This window comes from Lissotriton vulgaris, unplaced genomic scaffold (genome assembly GCF_964263255.1).
Source record: "Lissotriton vulgaris unplaced genomic scaffold, aLisVul1.2 SCAFFOLD_292, whole genome shotgun sequence".
In the NCBI taxonomy this organism is placed as follows: Eukaryota; Metazoa; Chordata; class Amphibia; order Caudata; family Salamandridae; genus Lissotriton; species Lissotriton vulgaris.
Genome location: NW_028249215.1, coordinates 624188 through 644320, shown reverse-complemented (window position 1 = coordinate 644320; position 20133 = coordinate 624188). Strand labels below are relative to the sequence as shown.

General features: G+C 46.3%; 1 protein-coding gene across 1 annotated transcript in view; it reads left to right on the top strand.

The window, feature by feature from the left end:
• The window catches only part of LOC147663658 (dolichyl pyrophosphate Glc1Man9GlcNAc2 alpha-1,3-glucosyltransferase-like), a 127621-nt gene that overhangs the window by 61842 nt on the left and 45646 nt on the right, over positions 1-20133 (top strand). Inside the window, exons 4-6 of the mRNA XM_086950287.1 lie at positions 15032-15141; positions 15974-16041; positions 19163-19289. Of these exons, the coding sequence (XP_086806413.1) occupies positions 15032-15141; positions 15974-16041; positions 19163-19289 (305 nt within the window). The remainder of the gene's footprint in view (positions 1-15031; positions 15142-15973; positions 16042-19162; positions 19290-20133) is intronic.

Sequence of the window (20133 nt, the reverse complement as noted above, 5' to 3'; positions counted from 1 at the left end):
AACCAGTGCCCCCGTAGTGTCAGCTAGGTACAGGAGCAGGTCATCCGCATAGAGCGAAATATAATGCCATTGCCCATCACTCACCATTCCCGCGTATCGGTCGCCTGACCTCGCATGGACCGCCAAGGGTTCCATCGCCAGGGCAAACAACAGAGGGGAGAGAGAGCATCCCTGTCGTGTTCCCCTGCCCACCGGATACGCGGCAGATACCAAGCCGCCCAACCGAACTCTCGCCGTCGCCGAATTATACAAGACCCTCGTCCACCTCCGAAACCCATCGCCCATGCCAAACCGCTCCAGCACTCCATCCAAGAAAGGCCATTCCAAACTATCGAAGGCCTTCTCGATATCCACGGACAGAACCGCCGGCGATCCCTCTCCATCCAAGATGGCGTCCATTATTCCCACCAGGCGGCGGATATTCATCGCCGTGCTCCTCGTGGGTATAAACCCGGCCTGATCCCTGTGCACCAGGCCCGTCATATGCGGAGCTAGTCTAGTGGCTAGGATGCGACTCAGGATCTTACAGTCCACCGTTAGCATGGACAGCGGGCGATAAGATCTCACGTCCGCGGCATCCCGGCCGGGCTTGAGGAGTGGCACTATCAGGGCCTCCCGCATGGAGGCAGGCAGCGCCCCCTTCTCGAAGGCCTCCGTATACACCACCAGCAGCCTGGGCGCCAGAGCGTCCACATAGTGCTGATAAAACTCGATTGGGAGTCCGTCCACCCCGGGCGTCTTATTACGGGCCATATGTTTGATAGCCACTCGAATTTCCGTTAGCGTGATCGGGCTGCCCAGGTCCTTCGCGTCGTCCTCGTCCAAGACCGGAAGCGACCTCTCTCCCAGGTACTCCACGATGTCCTGGACCCCCACTCCCAGCTGACTCCGGTACAATTCCTCATAGTAACCCCTAAAGCGGTCCAATACAGCCGCCTGGGAGTACACCATCTCTCCCCGCGCGTCAATAATGCTGAGGATCGGGCAACCCCTAAGTTCCGGGCTAGCTAATCTGGCTAAGAGGGTACCCACCTTGTCCCTTTCTGCGTGCGCCCTGATAATGTACTGCCTATAATCATAGCATCGCAAACGTTCCGTCTCCGCGGCTACCGCTTCCTTCGCTTCCAATAACTGGGCCTGTAGATCTGGCCTAGTGGGCCTGCGGCACTCCAGGTCCCTCAAAGCTTCCTCCGCTTTCATTAAGTCATTCAGCACAGTCGTCCGAGCATTCGAGAACCTGCCCAAGCACACCCCTCTCACCACCACTTTCATTGCATCCCATTCAACAGACCTGCTCGTCGCCGTTCCTTCGTTCACACCGAAATAACTATCAATGCCCTGCCGGACCGCGTCGTCGAACACAGAATCCTCTAGCGTCTCCGGACGAAGCCGCCATGTTGGTATTACTGAGCGCTCCCTCTGCCATTGGATATGCACCAACAGGGGGTTATGATCGGATATCGTCCTAGCAAGGTACTCAGCATGGGTAATCAATGGGGCTAGGGAGCTCCCGCAAAGCACCGAATCAATCCTCACATGTAAATCATGTAGAGCGGAATAAAAGGAGTAATCCCTGGTTCCCCTGTGCCTCTCCCTCCAGACATCCAGCAACCCCCATCGTTCTTGCCAGTCCTTCCTGTGCGCGGCCAGCCTGCGCACAGGAGAGTCTACTAGGGGGGGATGGGACCTATCCAGAGCCACATCCGTAATCGAATTGAAGTCCCCTCCTAGCACCATCGGGCCCGCCAGGAAAGAGGCCAAGGACCCCGAGAGGCCATCAAAGTATCGGCCTTGGTCAGAGTTCGGTGCATAAACACAACATAAAACCACATCCCGTCCATACAATCTCCCTTCCACCGCTACAAACCTGCCATCCGAATCTATTACCTGATTCAGCACCTGAAAGGGTATCCCCGCCCTCACCCAGATCAAGACCCCCCTGGCATACGCTGAGTAAGTGGTGCCAAAAACCTGGCCCCGCCACCTTTTCTGCAAGGCAGCGCACTCTTTTTTGGTGAGGTGAGTCTCCTGGAGCATAGCTATCTGAACCCCCCTGCGTACCAGGTATGCATGTACTTTGTGGCGTTTCACCATAGTCCGCAGCCCCCGGACATTTCACGTCAGGCACTTCAAATTAGGTAATGTCCCCATACCAAGTCCGTACAGTCCGAATTAACCTCCAACGGTCCATGACACCCCCAATGCAGTTGCCCCCCCCAAACAACCCCAAAACTGAAACATTCCCCAAACCCCACTCCCCAGGACAGAGCACACGAACCCAATGGCCGCCCCCATCCAAACCTTGATCCAACTTCTCGCACACTTACCCTGTGGTCTCCACCACAGTCGACCTTAAGGGCCTAGGGGGGGTGAGTCGCCGCCGACCCCAGCTAGCGGAGCCCGCGTCCCGCCCTTCATCCCCTCTAGTACACTCAGCTCCCCCACCCGGCGACCCGCCCTCCAGCAACAGGATATCACCCTACCATGAAGTCCCGGTCTAGGCCAAAGTCCATCTTAGCCGCAGAAAATATTATCCGAGGTCTGTGGGGTCACTGTCGGCCCCTTCTGGCTCTCTGCCTCCGAAAGTTCCTCTCCTGTTCTGCTGCCTTCTCCTCCCGAGTCCGTTTCGGCCCGTTCACTGTTCTGTTGCGACCCTGTAATGGCCGCCGTCGCTGCGAGTGCATCCCTCTTCTCCGCCGCCATTTGAGCCTCCCGCTTCTCCCGCTGGCGCCTGTTGCGGGACCTGATGCGTTGTGACTGCCGCACCCGGGGCTGCTTGGGCTGGTCTCGCCTACTTTGGTGTGTCCTGTCCGTCCCCGCTCTGTACGATTCAAGCCAGTGCCAAACTTCGTCCGGAGTGAGGAAAAAGTGTGTGGTGCCATCCATGATAATCCGCAGCTTGGCCGGGTAGAGCAAGGAGTACTGAATGCCTTCCTCCCTGAGCTCCTTCTTCACAGCCAGGAACGATGCCCTGTCCTTCTGGACCGCCTGCGTATAGTCCGGAAAGATCGTTACCTTGCTGTTCTCCACCCCATAAGGGCCCGACATCCTGGCCCGCTGGATGAGGAGGTCTCGGTCTTTGTAGTGGAGGAGCCGCACCACCATTGGTCGGGGGGGGCGGCCAAGCCCCGGCGGGCGAGTGGGCACCCGGTGAGCTCGCTCCAGGGTGAAAAAAGGAGTAAGCCCCTCCGGCGCCACCACAGTGCGGAACCAGTTCTCCATGTAGGCCACCGCATCCTCCCCCTCAATCCGTTCCGGCAGGCCTACGACCCGCACGTTGTTCCGCCTATTGCGGCCTTCGGCATCCTCCGCCCTCCGCTCTAGAGTGTCCAGTCGGGCCAAAATGTCTGTAATCCTGTGCTCCGCGGTCACCACCGAGGGCTTCAGGTCCAGCAACAGTTGGTCATGATCCTTGACCCGATCCGCCAGCTTCGCGTGGTCCGCGCGTAGCAGCCCCAGGCCCGTGGCCACTTGGGCAATGTCGTTGTGCAACGCCTCCTTGGTGGAAGTGATCGCCTCAAGGATGGCATCCAAGCGCCGGTTCAGCCGCTGTTCCTGGTCAAGCTCCGGGGAGGGACTCTCACTCGGCCGGGTCGATGTCGCCGAGTCCCCCTCGCGGCTCCCGGGCATCGGCCCTCCGATCGCCGCCATGTCAGGGCGCTGCGTCACAAGTCCGGCCACCCGTACTGTGGGTGCTCTCGTGGGTCCGTGCCGAATACCGGGCACCGGGCAATGCAATGCCACCGCCAATGGTCCCAGGAGCAATAATCAGGCGGATGAGCTCCTTCCCGTCACCCCCACTGGACCTGTGGGGGGAGGATGAGCCGTGGGACGGTTGCCGACGAGAACCCCCGATCTCCTGGGTGAATCGGGCAGCGTCCCCCGGTCTCAGGGCTTCGCGCCGCCAATCCCAATGCGTCGGGCAGCCGGGTGCGGGGTCCCTCTCTGCTTGGCGACAGTCGGACTCAGGGCCGAAGTTCGGGACCGTCCGACCTCCACGCCGCCATTTTCTTCACACCCCGGTCTACACCTCGGCCGCCTCTCCCTCGATCTCCTCGGGGCCAGCAGTCCCCCAGCGATTCACCGATTACGTCCAGCTGTCCCCTCACCCTTCAGAGGGCAGGAACGTTGTCTCCGGGTCGCCTAGGGTCCCGAAAAACAGGAGAATTAGCGGGATTCCGCGCGGAGCTGCGAGCTCACGCCGCCATCCCGATCGGCGTCCAAGCCACGCCCCATACGAGGTGCCCCATGATCCCATTGTCATCGTAACTGAGGCTGTGAGTGAGGATCAGTGCCGCCGGCCAGAGCCACAACGTGCTACAGGATTTCTGAGACTGCCTTGTGGTCCATGGTACTGTTTACAAGGTGCCCCGTGATCGCATTGCCCCCGCAGCGTGAGACTTCGTCCACGCTGCTGTATTAACGTTTGTGACCCTAGCCGTCATCGTAACAGCGGCTGTGAGTGAGGATCACCGCCGCCGGCCCAAGCCGCAATGTGCTAAAGCATTTATTGAAGCTAAGAAAGCTGCAAGGTGAAAGGGATTGTGATCATTATTCACCAAAAGGAATCTGCCCAAGATCGTCAACGGAGAAGGCAGCGCCGTAACCCATCCGGCTACAGCATCGCCTAACAACGGAGCTGAACATCATCGGGGCCACCCAGCAGGGCGTCTGACGAGCGGAGAGAGAGAGCGAGGCAGCGCACCCCTCAGGTAAGGCTTGGACTCCGGTTAGGGTCCGCAAGTGTGTGTGCCTGGGAAAGGGTGCAGGATGAGGACAGGAGTGCTCCGAGCTGTCTCCCGCTGCACCGTGTTAAATGCGCGGAGTCCCCGAGCGGCTCGTACCTGCCCAGCAGTACCAGGGGCACCCCTTTAATCTTATGACCATTGTCTCTGGTGTTGGGGCCTAGTGGGGGCCCGAGTTGACTGTGCAGATTGGTGTACAGAATTATTCTTTGCATACGAACTGCCTGATTCTTGCATTACGAATCGCATTATTCTTGCATTACGACCTGCATTATTCCTGCTTTACGAACTGCATTAGTACATGCAGTAAGGACAGCGTTATTACTACATTCCGAACTGCATAACATTGCATTAGTACTGCAGGAGATCATTGTGAACTGCTCATTAATACCGCAGGAACCTATAAGTGATTGCTGGCCTAATAACCGGCAGAGTGATGTAATACGAATACTCATATGCTGGATTTCTATTGTTTTGTCTCATCGTATTCCTTTTGATAAAGATAACGCTATTTTTATTAAAACCAGTGTGGTGTCCATTTGTGGTGTTATCACTGTGTTACTGGGAGTGTGGTTGCAAATACTTTACACAGTGCCTTGGAGATAAGCCTGGCTGCTCGTGCCAAGCTTCCATGGGGTGAGCAGGGGTTATCTAGGAGTGTGTCCCTCCTTTCTCTAACTAGAAGCAAGGGTCCCTATTTGGACTAAGGTACCTACCTCCGCCAACTAGAGACCCCCAGTTCTAACCGGAGCAATTGAATTTGTTAACGAGACCACCCATAGAACGATCCCCTGCACTCCTATGGGCTGTTTGTTGGGGGGGGAGGGGGGTTTCCATGTCCAAGTAAAAATAAAATAACAACTAGGTTTGTGGACCTGGCTCTGATTCTCTAAAAGTGAGAAATGACCATGCACTAGAAGGCTACCTGGTGCCCTGGCTGAGGAAATGGAAGGAGGACCTCATATTTTGGGTGGGGTACGAAAGCGCAGTGTTGTTTCAAGAGGTGAAGAGGGGTCGTGGTACCATTGACATGGCCCAGGCGTGTAGATTGTCTGAAAGAACCTGAAGCATTTTACTAGCAAGCATCGTGGGCTGCATGGGTCATTTGAGGTGGGGTACAACATAGATATCCACTGGGTAAAAATGATATACAATGACCTACGGAATGATTTAGACAGAGGCAAGTGTTGGGGGGGCAGGTTATGAAATTGTGGTTTTGAAGGGCTGAGTTCCTGTTGGTATTATGTACTCCCAGTTACCATATGTCACTGTGATAACTGCGATTGAACAGAATTTGATGTACAGCGTATGTCGATTCATATAACTCTTGGTACTCATGCCCTGAACTTTATTGTTTGGAATGATGAAAAATCACAATCCAATTCGGTTTTAAATATATATATATATATATAATATATATATAATATATATATATATATATATATATATATATATATATATATATATATATATATATATATATATATATATATATATATATATATATATATATATTTCTATTTAGAGTTGGCCTGGGTCTGCCCCTTTCTCATGATTGGATGGCTTTGTTGTCTGCTCTTAATTTGATATTTTCTTTTTTAATTTTTTTTATTTATTGTTCTAACCTGACCAGCCACAATGTTAGAATAGTAAATAAAAAATGACTGCTATGCGTCATTGTACTGCAGATAGCCTTTTTCATTTACTTTGTCATGTCGATTTTTATGTAATTCTTCATGTATCTTCAATGTTGTATTAAATATGGCACAATACACATGGCCACTGCACCATTTCATTCTCTATGACCCACCCACACCAGAGACCTGTTAGTGCTCCTGCTGTTTCCATTTATGTACACAGTTGGGACCAGATCTAACCTCCCTGTCACAAGGCATATGTACCTCCAGCTTTTTATTGAGCTTTAGCTCCCTAAAGCGTGTTCCCATGAATTCATTGTGCGCCAACCGGGATCTCCAAAATTGCGAGAGTCTCACTTGGCGGTGTGCACAATACTTGTGCCTACTTTCTCCCTAGTGTGTATGTCTGAAACTACATGAGATCGCTAATTTCTGTGTTTAGAATGGACAGCGGATTCAGCTTTTGTAATAGGGGCAGCATAAGCAGAAGTGGGCTGCTCCCGTCCCATGCCTGCCCTATCTCTCCTGGATGTGTGATGGGTAAAATCACACTCACCAGAGATCTGACAGTCCCTTTCCAAGGACCAGCATTTAATAAGAAGGCCGCAGCATGCTATTTCTTGCCATTCCAAGTATGTGATTTAACCTTGGGTGTGCAAGATAAGTTCAGTTTTTTACAGAATTCCTCCAGAGTACGCAGTTGAATTCTCTGAGTTCATCTGTGGAGCTATGTAAGTTGAGCTCATACCTCTTTTTTAAAGTCCAGTCTTTGTGAAATCCCTTATCACAGCCTTTTAGTTGAGAATATCCTCTGCATTTTTTTACGTTTGGCCTGAGACAGTGCATGCAACTCTGCTTGCGAGAAATGTTGTTAGTTTACGGGGGCTTAGAGCCCGGCCATTACTTACCATTGGTTTGGCCTCATTGTTACTCTTGTTTGCTTGCTTGTTTTTTGGTCAGCACATGCTGTCTTCACTTCCTCTCTTTGAAATTCAGACGGAGCATGGCCCAAGTAACCTTCCACTGCATGCGCTTTCAGAGATACTTTTTCTTTTCCTTGAAGCACCCTATAAGGGTGCATATATTTGCAGTCCGTCGTCCTCATGTGTTTCTACTCCACCACTTGTGTTGCTCTCTCTATTATCTGTATGCTTGGGTCCCCCTCCATGTGGTTGCTTGACCATACCCGCTGTCCCTCTTGTTGTTGCCCCCTCCGTGATGTTGGTTGCCTTGCCACACACTCTCCCTCTCCATGATGTTTGTTGCTCCCTTTCCACCCTCCCTTTTCGTGATTTTTGCTTGCCCCCAACCCTCTCGTTCCATTATTTTGCTCGTCCTCCCACCCTTCCGTCCCTCTCCTGGATGTTGCTTGCCCCCTCCTGTCCCTCTCCATGATGTTGCTTTCCCCTTCCACCCTCCCGTACCTTTCTATGATGTTGCTTGCACCCTCCTGCAACTCTCTGTGATGTTACTCGTCACCTCTCACCTCTCTCTGTGATGTTGCTTGCTCCCTGCCATTCTCTCTGTGTTGTTGTTTTTCCTCTGCTACCCTCCTATCCTTCTCCGTGATAATGCTTTCCCCCTCCCACACTCCTGCCCTCCCCTTGATGTTACTTGTTCCCTTCCTCCCTCCTGTACCTCTCCATAATGTTACTTGTTGTCCCTCTGCCTGAAAAATCATAAAAATGTTACCGGACCTGCAGGTCTAGTGGCTTGAATAATCTACTCAACCTAACTCTTATGCGCTTGACCCATAAACTGGTTTCAAATTGTGTGATCCTAGGCAAATATTTTCTTTCATCAAGTCACCCTTTTCTTCATTATCAAATGTGAGAGCACTTATCAAAAAATATGCGAATTCAGCATGGCTGCTGTACAAAAAATATTTTGTTTGATTTACTAGACTAAACGTTTGCTCCATGTAAAATAAAAATCTAGCCCACATAAAGGGTACACAAGACCCTTCACTTGCCTCTTGGTTAATCAGTAGCATTGTCATCAGAGCGGGGGCATGAATGGTTCTAAGTTTGTTTGAGAACTCTCAATAAATATATATATATATATATCCCCAACGAGGTACTTTTCTGAGTGCATTATTTCTCCATTAGTCAACATGACGCGTTTCTATTCTCTCAATCCTGACGGCGACGAACAATCAGGCACAGACTCTGTGATGTGCTGGCAAAAAGTGATTTAATAATCCAGGCAAAGCAAGACGCGTTTCGACGGCGAACCGCCTTGGTCACTATATATATGATGTGTTTAGTGCGCTGTCATCTACAGACAGCACATTTTCATTGAAATTGACCTAAACCGTCTCACTGACATGCAATTTTAGTGATGAACCAATGTAGCCTACAAACAATATTGTGGAAATTGGGTTTCAGAAAATATTTATTATTTGCACATCACAAAGTAAGGTGTTCTGATTTGTTTCGACCCTATTTCTTGCCATCACATATCAGAGCCAAAAAAAAAGTAGTTTCCTAACTACTGAAATATATTTTGAAATATTTGTATAGTTCATTTATGAGCTATTTGAATGTGTGTTAGGAAAAAACTAACATCCTATATCATTTCATTGCACACAGCACAATTGTCAAACAGTTCTCTTTACTTTTCTTTCTCTGACTGCAGAGTTAGAGAATTTTGTAAACACGATCTCCAGGATAAAATTTGGAACAATTTGTAAGAAGTACATAAGCCGACATTTGTCCTCTGTCATTGCACCCACAGCCAATTTTACCAAATTTAAAGGCATCTGTATTGATCTTACACTTTCTGAATTCAAAGAACACCTGTTCTTTGTCAGCTATAGTCTCTCACCAGACCAGGCTAGTAGGTTCTAAATATAGCTCGCCCTAATAACATCTGACTCGCCATAGTGAGTGGGCCAGTAGATTTCTCGAGGCCTGATATTACTTGTACCTTCCCAGTCCTCCCCATGTTGTTGCTTGCCCCCGCGCTCCCTCCTATCCTCTTTGTGTTGATGCTTGCCTCCTCCCCCCCATCCCTCTCTGTGATGTTGTTTGCCCCTTCCCATCCTGCCGTCCTTCTCTGTGATGTTGATTGCTCCCTCCCATCCTGTTGCTTGCACTATCCAGCCCCCTTTTCTGGCTTTCCCCCTCCCTCCGGCCCTCCCCACTTTAAAATTAAAGCGATGGACACTACCAGCGCTGGCTGCGTGGTAGCTCTTTTGATTCTTTCACCTTGTCCCCTCCCACTCCAGTCCCTCTCTGTGATCTTGATTGTCCACTCCCACCCTCCTGTGCCTCTCCCTGATGTTGTTTGCCTCCTCCCATCCCATCGCTTGCACCATGCCAATGTCCTTCATTGTTGCTTGCCTTCTACAACACCGCGTTGTTGATTTAACACTCTCCTGTCCCGCAGGGAAAAAACACTGTGGCATGTCCAGCGTCATAGTGCTTACTTTTTAGGTCTCGCCTATTCCATTCCGCAGGAATGAATATGCGAGTCTAATGCCGCTAAACCAAGACTTAAACCCAAGGCTATCAAAAAGCGGATTTCCAGCAGTTCACGAGAATCACGTGAACACAAGCACGCGCATTTCCCCACATGAAAGGCATCAGCCTCCCTCCCACAGGCTTCCCCAGCGTGCGCTCGGCCGGCCTTTGCCAGTTCTCCTCCCCTGATTATTCACTTAACTTTTCACGGCCACAGGCCGTGACTCGCATCTCTACTCCCCCCAGCACACCCGGCCTCACTTCACCTCCCCCTAATTACACTTCTTTCACGGTGATCTGCTCCCCGCCCCCCGGCCGCTTGTTTTGCTTCGGCTCCTCTCCACCGACTTCATTTAATAGCCCTCCCCCAGTGCTCGTCCTGCAGTTTTATCTGCCCACAATCTCCAAACCATGTTCCTTTAGCTGTTCCCACTTTAATTCCCCCCCACCCTTCTCTACTCCTTCTCATCCTCCTGCCTCTCCTCTTAAGTCTACTCACCCCTTCCCCTCCTCCGTCCTCGTTTCCTTCCTTCTCATCCTCCTGCCTCTCCTCTTAAGTCTACTCACCCCTTCCCCTCCTCCGTCCTCGTTTCCGACTGTCTTCCTCCTTCACCTTCCTTTCTCTACACCTTTTCCTTCCTCTTGTCTTTTTCCTTCCGCTTCTTTTATTTTCCTGTCCCCTTTCAGTTATCATTCGCCTTATCTGCATGATACCTTACTGTCTCTGCCACTGACTCACACCAACCATCTACGACCTCGAAACACATCCATGCACAGATGAACAAAGTTAGCATTTCAAATAGGATCCTCCCGCCAGGTTTCTTCACACTTTCCTTTCACTCGTCAACCCCAAAAACAACCCAGCATACCCTATCACTCCAGATTCGATCACATAAACATGTATTAGCAAGGCTACTGGACTTTACACTGCACATTAGCAGAAAATATATCACATCACATCATACCACATGGCTCAGTACACACTGCACAAGGACCACTAGACGGAGCCATCCTGCTTAATGAATGGTTTGAAATTCCACATTTTAACAGTATAGCGCCTACCTTCTTTTCATACACGCCTAGCTCACCATCTCGCCAGGACACTATACATACAACCGTCCGTTCCTGCTGCCGCGCGAGGCACGTCGCTTTACATTTAAGCAGGGTGGGACTCAGTAATTCTAGGGGCATGTTTGAAAGAAATACTACAAACTCCAATTCTTTAGGCAACTTGCACTCTCTCTCCCCAGCTTCAGATCCTGCCCTCACAGAAGTATAGTGCCTACCTTCTTTTCATACACGCCTAGCTCACCATTTCGCCAGGACACTATACATGCAACCGTCCGTTGGGCCCAGCTCTCACTGACTCTAGTTTTTTTACCTCTTACAAATCCACTCGTTAAGTCTCATTACAAGGTACGTTCATTTGTAAATGCGAATGAATGGCCGGGGCCTAGATGCAACGAGCAGGGTGTGTACTTTAGAATCTGCCTCGCCCCGGGTGTGTGCACGAGCGAGCAAAGGCTACCCACCTCCAGCCACGAGCACCCAGTGAAATCTTATTAGCTGTCCACGGACAGGGAGGATTACTGCACTCCCATGGAAACCAGGCGAAGAATTCCACTGATTTCGACATCGGAGTGAAAAACGCAAACATCACAGTTTAAGGTGACATTTCCTTGTGGGAAAACACAGGTATCTGCTTTAAAAGCCGACTTCCCATGGGAATTGCTTCTTGATAAATCTAGCTCCTTGATTTTATAAAGCGATAAATTGCGCACTGCTGTTGTTTCTAAGAACTGAAAATAATACAGATCGTGACCACGGCCTCACTTCGCAAGTTTACCAATGCTAAGCGCTGCGAATAACTGGACTAAATCCCAACGTAGCATGCGCTGAAGGATGGAAGGCAGAGCTGGCCTTGCGCGGTTTCATACTTGTGAGCTGAAGCATACTTACATTGTTTACATTTAAACAGCGTGGGACTCGGTAAACACATCTTTATATGGCAGGGGAAAGATATTAAAAGGATCGGCTACTTAATCTGTGTCCCACGCAAGAAATGCAGAGAAGTCGGAACATAATTCTAGGGGCATGCGTGCAGCCCACGGCTAAGGGCTTGTCGCCGTAAGTTATACCCTAAAACACTGACCTGCCCAACATACCAAGCATCTAAGCCAGGTACAAGCCCCCTCTCTCTCGCTCTCTGCTCTGGCTCTCATTACAGAACCAAAACAGGGTGTGGCTTAACGCTCAGAATTGCCGGCTCCCGGCTTTGGACTTCTACTGAACATCCTGTGATTCAGCGCAAATCACTTACTCACCACTTGCTTGCTACAAAAGAATGTGTCCCTATATGACATAACTGCTGCAGCATCACTCAGCGCTACCCCAGCATCACTCAGCGCTACCCCAGCATCACTCAGCGCTACCCCAACATCACTCAGAACCACCACATTATCACTCAGCACCACCACAGCACCACTACAGCATCACTCAGCACCACCACAGCACCACCACAGCACCACTCAGCATCACTCAGCACCACAACAGCCCCACTCAGCAACACCACAGCCCCACTCAGTACCACCACAGCATCACTCAGCACCACCACAGCATCACTCAGCACTACCACAGCATCACTCAGCACCACCACACCATCACTCAGCACCACCACAGCACCACTCAGCACCACCACATCATCACTCAGCACCACCACAGCATCAACCAGCGCCACCCCAGCACCACTCAGCATTACCACATCATCAGTCAGCGCTAGCCCAGCATCACTCAGCACCACCACATTATCACTCAGCACTACCCCAGTATCACACAGCACCACCAAATTATCACTCAACATCACCACAGCATCACTCAGCACCACTACAGCATCACCCAGCACCACCACAGCATCACTCAGCACCACCACAGCACCACTCAGCACCACCACAGCACCACTCAGCACCACCACATTATCACTCAACACCACCACATTATCACTCAGCACCACCACATTATCACTCAGCACCACCACAGCACCACTCAGCACCACCACAGCATTACTCAGCACCACCACAGCATCACTCAACACCACCACAGCACCACTCAGCACCACCACAGCACCACTCAGCACCACCACAGCACCACCACAGCACCACTCTGCACCACCACAGCACCACTTAGCACCACCACAGCACCTCTCAGCACCACCACAGCATCACTCAGGGGCACCACAACATCAGTATGCGCTACAACAGCATCACTAGTCCCCAAAACAACATCACTCAGCGCCACCACAGCATCAATCTGTGCAACCATTCAACAACTGGTTCAAATATTTACTGTCAATGTTTCAAGCTTTATTACAAATGTCATAAAAAGATTTTAAATGTTTTCACTTCTGTTCTTGTTAAAACGTGATTTGTCAGATCAATACACGTAAGACAGGGGAAAACTAAACATGTACTTTTACTAATGCTATAGATGTAACATTTGCTAACTTTATAACTATTGGCATTTCTAATAACAAAATTAATACTTTTATATTTTGAAAAACATAAACAATAATTAAAATATATTTACATTTTACACACCAAAAGCTCAAACTTTTCTATTGCGAGACCGATTGCATTGCAAATGCTTGTTTTTCTAACTTTCAGCCATGCTGCACAGCAGGCTTGCTGTTGTACAACATGGATAAAACACATTGACCAAGCCAATAGTTTTCGTAAGTGAGGTATATAGGCTTTTTCAATGCTTGTTTAACATATTCCTTACCGTGGAAGCCTGCTGCCTTTTTATTTTGCACACTAGGTATTTTTGCTCATTTCACATCGTACCATGTGCCCTGTTCTATTTGTTTACTCTACAGGGTTGCTGCTGCCCCACACTGTCCTAGACATCCGTCCTGGTAAATACTTTTATAAGTAACACTGAAGGTCGAAATATCGACTTATAATGGACTGCTATTGCTTTCCATTGGAAACCGGACTCTACCGATCCCCTTCTACAATTCATGAAGGATCTATTCCTTTTTAGCTCATTTTCATATGCCATTTGCCAGTCCTGCTTCAGAGTGCCCTGCTATCTCTCATGAATGTTTCTAAATGATAGTCCTATGCATTATTTGACTTTTATAGTCTGTAATAATTAATGTAGTTCTGCCTACAATACAGGACTTTGCTTTATTTCTGGATCATTATCATATGACTTTTTTGACTTCTTAATATATATATTTTTACCTTGTGAATTACTCATAAACTGTTAGTTATTCAAAGCCCAGGGAAGATATGTCTCATATATCATGATCCCAATAGGCTCGCCCACCCAAGTTAATCACTGTGTATTTACTCAAGTGGCGACATGAATCCTGATACATATATGCTCGCACATGTTGACACATGTGCATTCCTCATGCCATGTGCATATCTGCAGCCAAAGGAAACCCATTCCAAGATTGCTGACCATGCATCGGTATGCGTCTTGACGCTTGCCTTCTTATGCGGATGCTAACAAGCATTGGCAAAGCCAATGACTTGGATTTTAAAGCAGAGAGATATTAGCTTTGCTAATGCTTGCTTATATAAAGCTGATTTTTCTATCTTTAGCTCAATATATATATATATATTTATTTGATTATAGGGGCTTTCTACCATCCTTCATCATCCATAGGTGTGTTGTTGTCATTCCTATTTTTCTTCCGCTCACCACAGTTTACAGCATGGGACAATGGTCAGCTAACTTCACTATGAGTGACGGCATTCTGCCCTTTCACAAGGAGCACACCCACATACAAATTAGATCCCTTCAGGGACTGCTATAGGAATGTGTTTTTTGAGGTCAAGAAAACATTAATGCTTTTTGCAAAAACACGTTTATATTGTTGAGTGCCAGACACCTCCTCAAACAATAAAGGTTTGCAAAGTCCATGACAAAACAACCTTTGACAAAGCCTAAATGCTGGTTGCCAGACCAGACCTATTGGCCTTGTCAATGCTAATGTCTAATTACTGTTAGCAACACCTGCTAATAAGTAGACGTCCAGCTTGGATGCCCCTTCCGAATCGCCAGTGCCTGAAAGTCAGTGATGTGTGAGTATGTGCCAGGTAAACCCAACATAGTTACTTGTCACTAAGTTGTTGAGGTGTGTTTACCTTTTCTAACTTCCTCTTTTGTTTGGATGCAGGTGTTGCAAATGTGTTGACAACAAGAAAGCGAGAAGAGAGATTTTGGAGAGACCCGCCTTTGTCCTCGCTGCCCTGCTCCTGTGGAACTTTGGCTTATTGATTGTGGATCGTATCCTTTCATTTGAAACAGGCTATTTAGATTACAATACGGTTTTCTTCAATCTGAAGATATGTCGCCTGTGGTGAACTCAAGCCTTGTGCACTAAGGGAAGTTCCATTAGTGTATGAAGTTCACAGTTCTGAATCTGGTTTTTACTCTGGATCATCACGTCCATTGGAACTTAAGACCAAATGTATGAATCCTTTTTGCATTTCCAAACAGCACAGTGGCAGAATTGGGCTGTTTGTGATCCCAGAAAATGCTTTTTATTATGTAGGAAACCCAAATTGCAATTCAGTAACACATTAACGAAGGGTGTCTCTTTCAAAAACGAAATCGCATTGGTAGGTAATAACACAAACGGCGCATAAGTAGCCAGTCTTGATGAAAGCCCGGGATCCACAGAGGCTGTTAGAAAGGGCTTTCCCCTGTGCACCCAGGATCTGGAATACCTTCCCAACCAAGATCCGAAGGACTTTCCCCTTACCCTCCACTTCCATGAAGGAATGAAGTCCTGTGTCTTCAAGCACCCACTTGTCCTTTTGCATCCCTCCCACATATCCAACTTTTTCTGAAATATTCCATCCTTCTCTCTCAAAGTTTTCTCTTCACTTACCCCTCTTACTTCCCTGTCTCTCTTCTGCTTATGTGTAATTTTCTCAGTACTTTAACCTATATGTAGCTTGAAGTCTGTGACTTCCCTGTCTCTCTTCTGCTTATGTGTAATTTTCTCAGTACTTTAACCTATATGTAGCTTGAAGTCTGTGTATTGTGTGTGTGTGCCTTAAGCACCAATCACTAAAAATGTTTTTTCATGGAGATTTCCTTATCCGAATCCAAGATATTCACTTCCAGTATAATGGATTTTTATTTGGATTGATGCTTCTTTCCATTGCCAGAATATTCCAGGTATACAGTGTGTATAATTCCTTTACGTTTACAGTACTTGACTGATGTGAGGTAATGTACATCACCACCAAATTGTTAAGATTAACATAAGACAACTGGAGGTATTAGAAATCTTTCACGTTAATTTCACCAAATGGGTTATGCAATGTACTCTAATGAAAGAAAGAGTTTACAATCTGATGGCTTGTTGTCAGGGCCGACTTTAGCGCTGGTGGAGCTCAGTGCGATAATCTGTTTTGGCGCCCCTCATTACCTCCTCCTCGGATTCCCTTACTACCACCCAGCAAAAGTGCCCCTCATCTCCCCACAGCCCTTCTCTCAAATTCATTTAATTTGATTTGAAAGGCTGACTTTACTAATCCTCTCCGCTATCTACATAAAATATAGATCTGTTCTCTTGCAGCAGGCATATTAACCCTCTGCACTACTTTATGGCGAATCAAAACTGCCACCAGACAAAAATCTGATAACTCTTATGATTAATGTTCGTGCTAGAGAGAGATATCTTGACATTTTAATTGCTGCCTGAAAGCTGGACACACAAGGAACTCTGCACCATAAATATTAAGTCATTACTAAACACAGTGCCCCCCTTCCAGGTTAGCTCCCAGTGCGGCCGTACCGGTCGCACTGCCCGTACCGGTCAACTGCTTGTTGTAGGGCACCTATTGTGCATTACTTGGTGATCTATGGTGTAGAAGTCTACTTGCTTAAAACAAAAGAATATGAGTTCCCTGTCTTTTCACTTGTGTGCTTCTCCAGAAATATCCACAAATATGAATTTTATTTTACAAAGCCATATTAAATCTTGATATAAATACAGTGTATTCGGACAGACTGTGTAGTATGTACTGTACTATATGTAGAGGTAATTTCAACCTCTTGGTGTTAAATAAAGTATCCCAATGGAAACAATTGTAGTTCCTAGTACTAGACTAAAACCACTGTCATTAGAGGCACTCATTGACACGCTTGTAGAAGATCTCTGACAGCAGTAAATAGATCTGAACTAGGGTGGCGTAGAATGGACGAGGGACCAGAATACTATCACCCCGCCCCCCCCAGTAAACTTCTGTGACTAGGTTTTCAATTCCTGTCTGTACTCTGATAATTTAGCATACATATTTGCACATATTATATGAAATAAGCCTTGTGGCAGTGTCATCCCTTTTTTCCAAGGCCAGCCAAGTGCCTACCTTTTAAGCGTCAGATGTTCTCTGGCACATATCTGTTTCTTTGTATTGACATATATGTTCTACATATGCCTACTCTTTTAAATGGGTGATAAGAAGAGAGAGACTAGAAAGTGTAATTTAAGACGTAGAACATATGTGTGTGTATGCTGCACACAAAATTGAAATTAATTACACTCTTCAGGGGTGTAATGTCACTGTGTTGCACCAGTTGCACTATAGTTAATTGGTTACACGTTTAATGATCGAACTAGAACTTGTTGCTGAGTTTTTGTGGAATTTGCATGTTGTGCAAAACCAATGCCACAATAACTGAGTGGAGATAACGTTATGTAACATAGGGCCATATGTATCAACATTCCGTTTTGCGATTCCTAAATAGCGATTTTTAAGGAATCGCTATTTAGAAATCGCAAAATGGTATGTATGTAGAAAATCGCTTCTTTTTAGCGATTCCTTAAAATTCCATAATTGCGATTAGCAAATTGCTAATCGCAATTAAGGAATAATTTCCCATTCATTTCTATGGGCCAGGAGGCCCATAGGAATGAAGGGGAAATTTGCGAATCGCAATTTGCTAATCGCAAATTGTGAATATTTTCAAGGGTGCAGGGGTGTCTCAAGAACACCCTGCTGCACCCCTGAAAATGACATGTGTGCGCATATGGCGCACATACATGCCCTAAGGGCATGTATGAGCGTCACATGGCACCTTTTAATTAAAAAAAAAAATGGTTTTTTTAAAGAATTCGCAACTTACCACCAACTAGAAGTTGGTGGTAATTTGCGATTCCTTAATGGCATTTTGGAATGTTTTTTTCCTTGATACATTGCATTTAAGGAATCGCAAAATTTGCATTTCCTTAAATGCAATCGCAAAATAAGTGGTGGCAAATTTAGCGATTCCTTATTTTGCACCAAAAATGTTTCATACATACCATTTAGCGAAAATGGGTTCGCAAACGCCGGAATTCTGCGAATTTCAGCGTTTGCGAACCCATTTTGCCTTGATACATATGGCCCACAGTAACTTCTTTTAGCATGCGGACTTAGAAAAAATACCTTATTGCTAGTTTGCTTTGTAAGTTAAGAAAAAGTGCTTACTTGGACATGAGCGGTGGAGGGCGGTCATTACCGCTGAGATTTGTTGACCATCTATGCACGTTTAATTGGATAATGGCTGCTCCATTCTGTACTTTTGTAATCTTTTCATGTAAAGATGGAAACCTGTTTCCAGCTGTGAGGCTACTGCAGCAATAAGTAGGGTGCACTTTTGCAAGAAGCACAAATACTATGCTTAACCCCTCTACATAACTTGATAAAGCTTTCACAGGTAAAGATAATTGTGCACTCACATACATTTGCAGTCGCTCTGCCCACTGAGCAAAATAAGCATCATAGTCTTTAAGTCTTTCTTGTATGACATCTAAAGCTTGTGTCTACAAAGGCTTTGAAAATTACGAGACACTGAGTATTAGTCCATAGGCAGGAGAACAAGGTTTCAGCTGTTACTGAAGTCTAACTAAGAAGGTTAAATAAAAAATACTCAGTGTGAACTAGACGCCCAAAAACAGGCTGCGCTTCTCTGTGACTGCTACTGCTCTTTAAACATAGTCGTAGTCAGCAAACATCAATGTCCCCCGAGTGCTGCAAAGGGGGATTGAAGGGTTGACCAAAACTGGTTTCAGAACGTATACCAACATTTAGTTACTTTTTTGCCTAGCACTATGTTTTGACTACATGTTGTATGTTAGCTAATACACAAATACTCTTGAGCATGCTGGTTGGTCATTGCTCTAACCCCGGTCTGAGTCTTCCCTCTGCTCCTGCTTCTCCTCTGTATTTCATAAAGCTGCGCAATCCGCTTTTTGGCAATGTTCATTGTTGGTGTAAGAGAATAACATAGTTTTGTCTTTGATCTGTGACAGAAAAGACATTTGGAAGGGGCCTTACTTTTTGCTGTACTTCTAAACTTCAAGCATATTTACCTCTATGTTGCCCCAGCATATGGAATTTATCTGCTGAGATACTTCTGCTTCACTGCAAATAATTCAGGTAAGTAGTATGGTTGCGTGTTAACATGTATTTAACAACAAATACTGATCCTTCTTCCTGGCACATGCAAAACAGTGTGACTAAATAGTTTTGAAATAGCTTGAGCCAGATGACTAACAAGGATATTTACCCTTCGTCCCCTTTACTTCTTCCTGCCTTCACTTCACCCCCTTTAGTTTATTTTACCTTCACTTTGACAGCTATGCTATACTTTATGATAATGCTAACAGTTTCTTTCATTTTATTTTTATTTTATTAGAATAAATTTCATAATACTATTCACCTAAACTTACATTAAGTTAAAAATAAAATATGATGACGTACACTAACCACATCATAAATTAAATGACTTATGTTTACTTATTATAAATGGACTACCAACCCGAACCCCATTATGTTTAATGTAATAATAACTCTAAAATTCTGTTTAAATAATTGAAATAAAATTAATTTATATTGTCAACTCTTATGCTGTCTGTTAAATAAATTAGAATTATACACTTTTTAATAGTAAGTCAAGCATAATATTTTATTAAATTATTTTTTGTGATTTAATTCTAGTCAGTTGTTTTAAATAGAATTTTAAATCAAATATGTTTAATCTGATAATGTTTTTTATAGTATGCCTAACACATAATTAATTGTAATTCAATAACCTTTCAATTATTCTTAATCATCATTATGGGCTCTTATTTATTGCTGTAATGCTAATTCAAACCCTATATTAATAAAAGGTATATTTATATACATTCTTTACAAATGATGTTGTATTTTTAAACCTTAATGCTAAATTGTACTTACCTAAAAACGCTTTCCTGAAACTTTGGTGAAGTGACTGTATAAC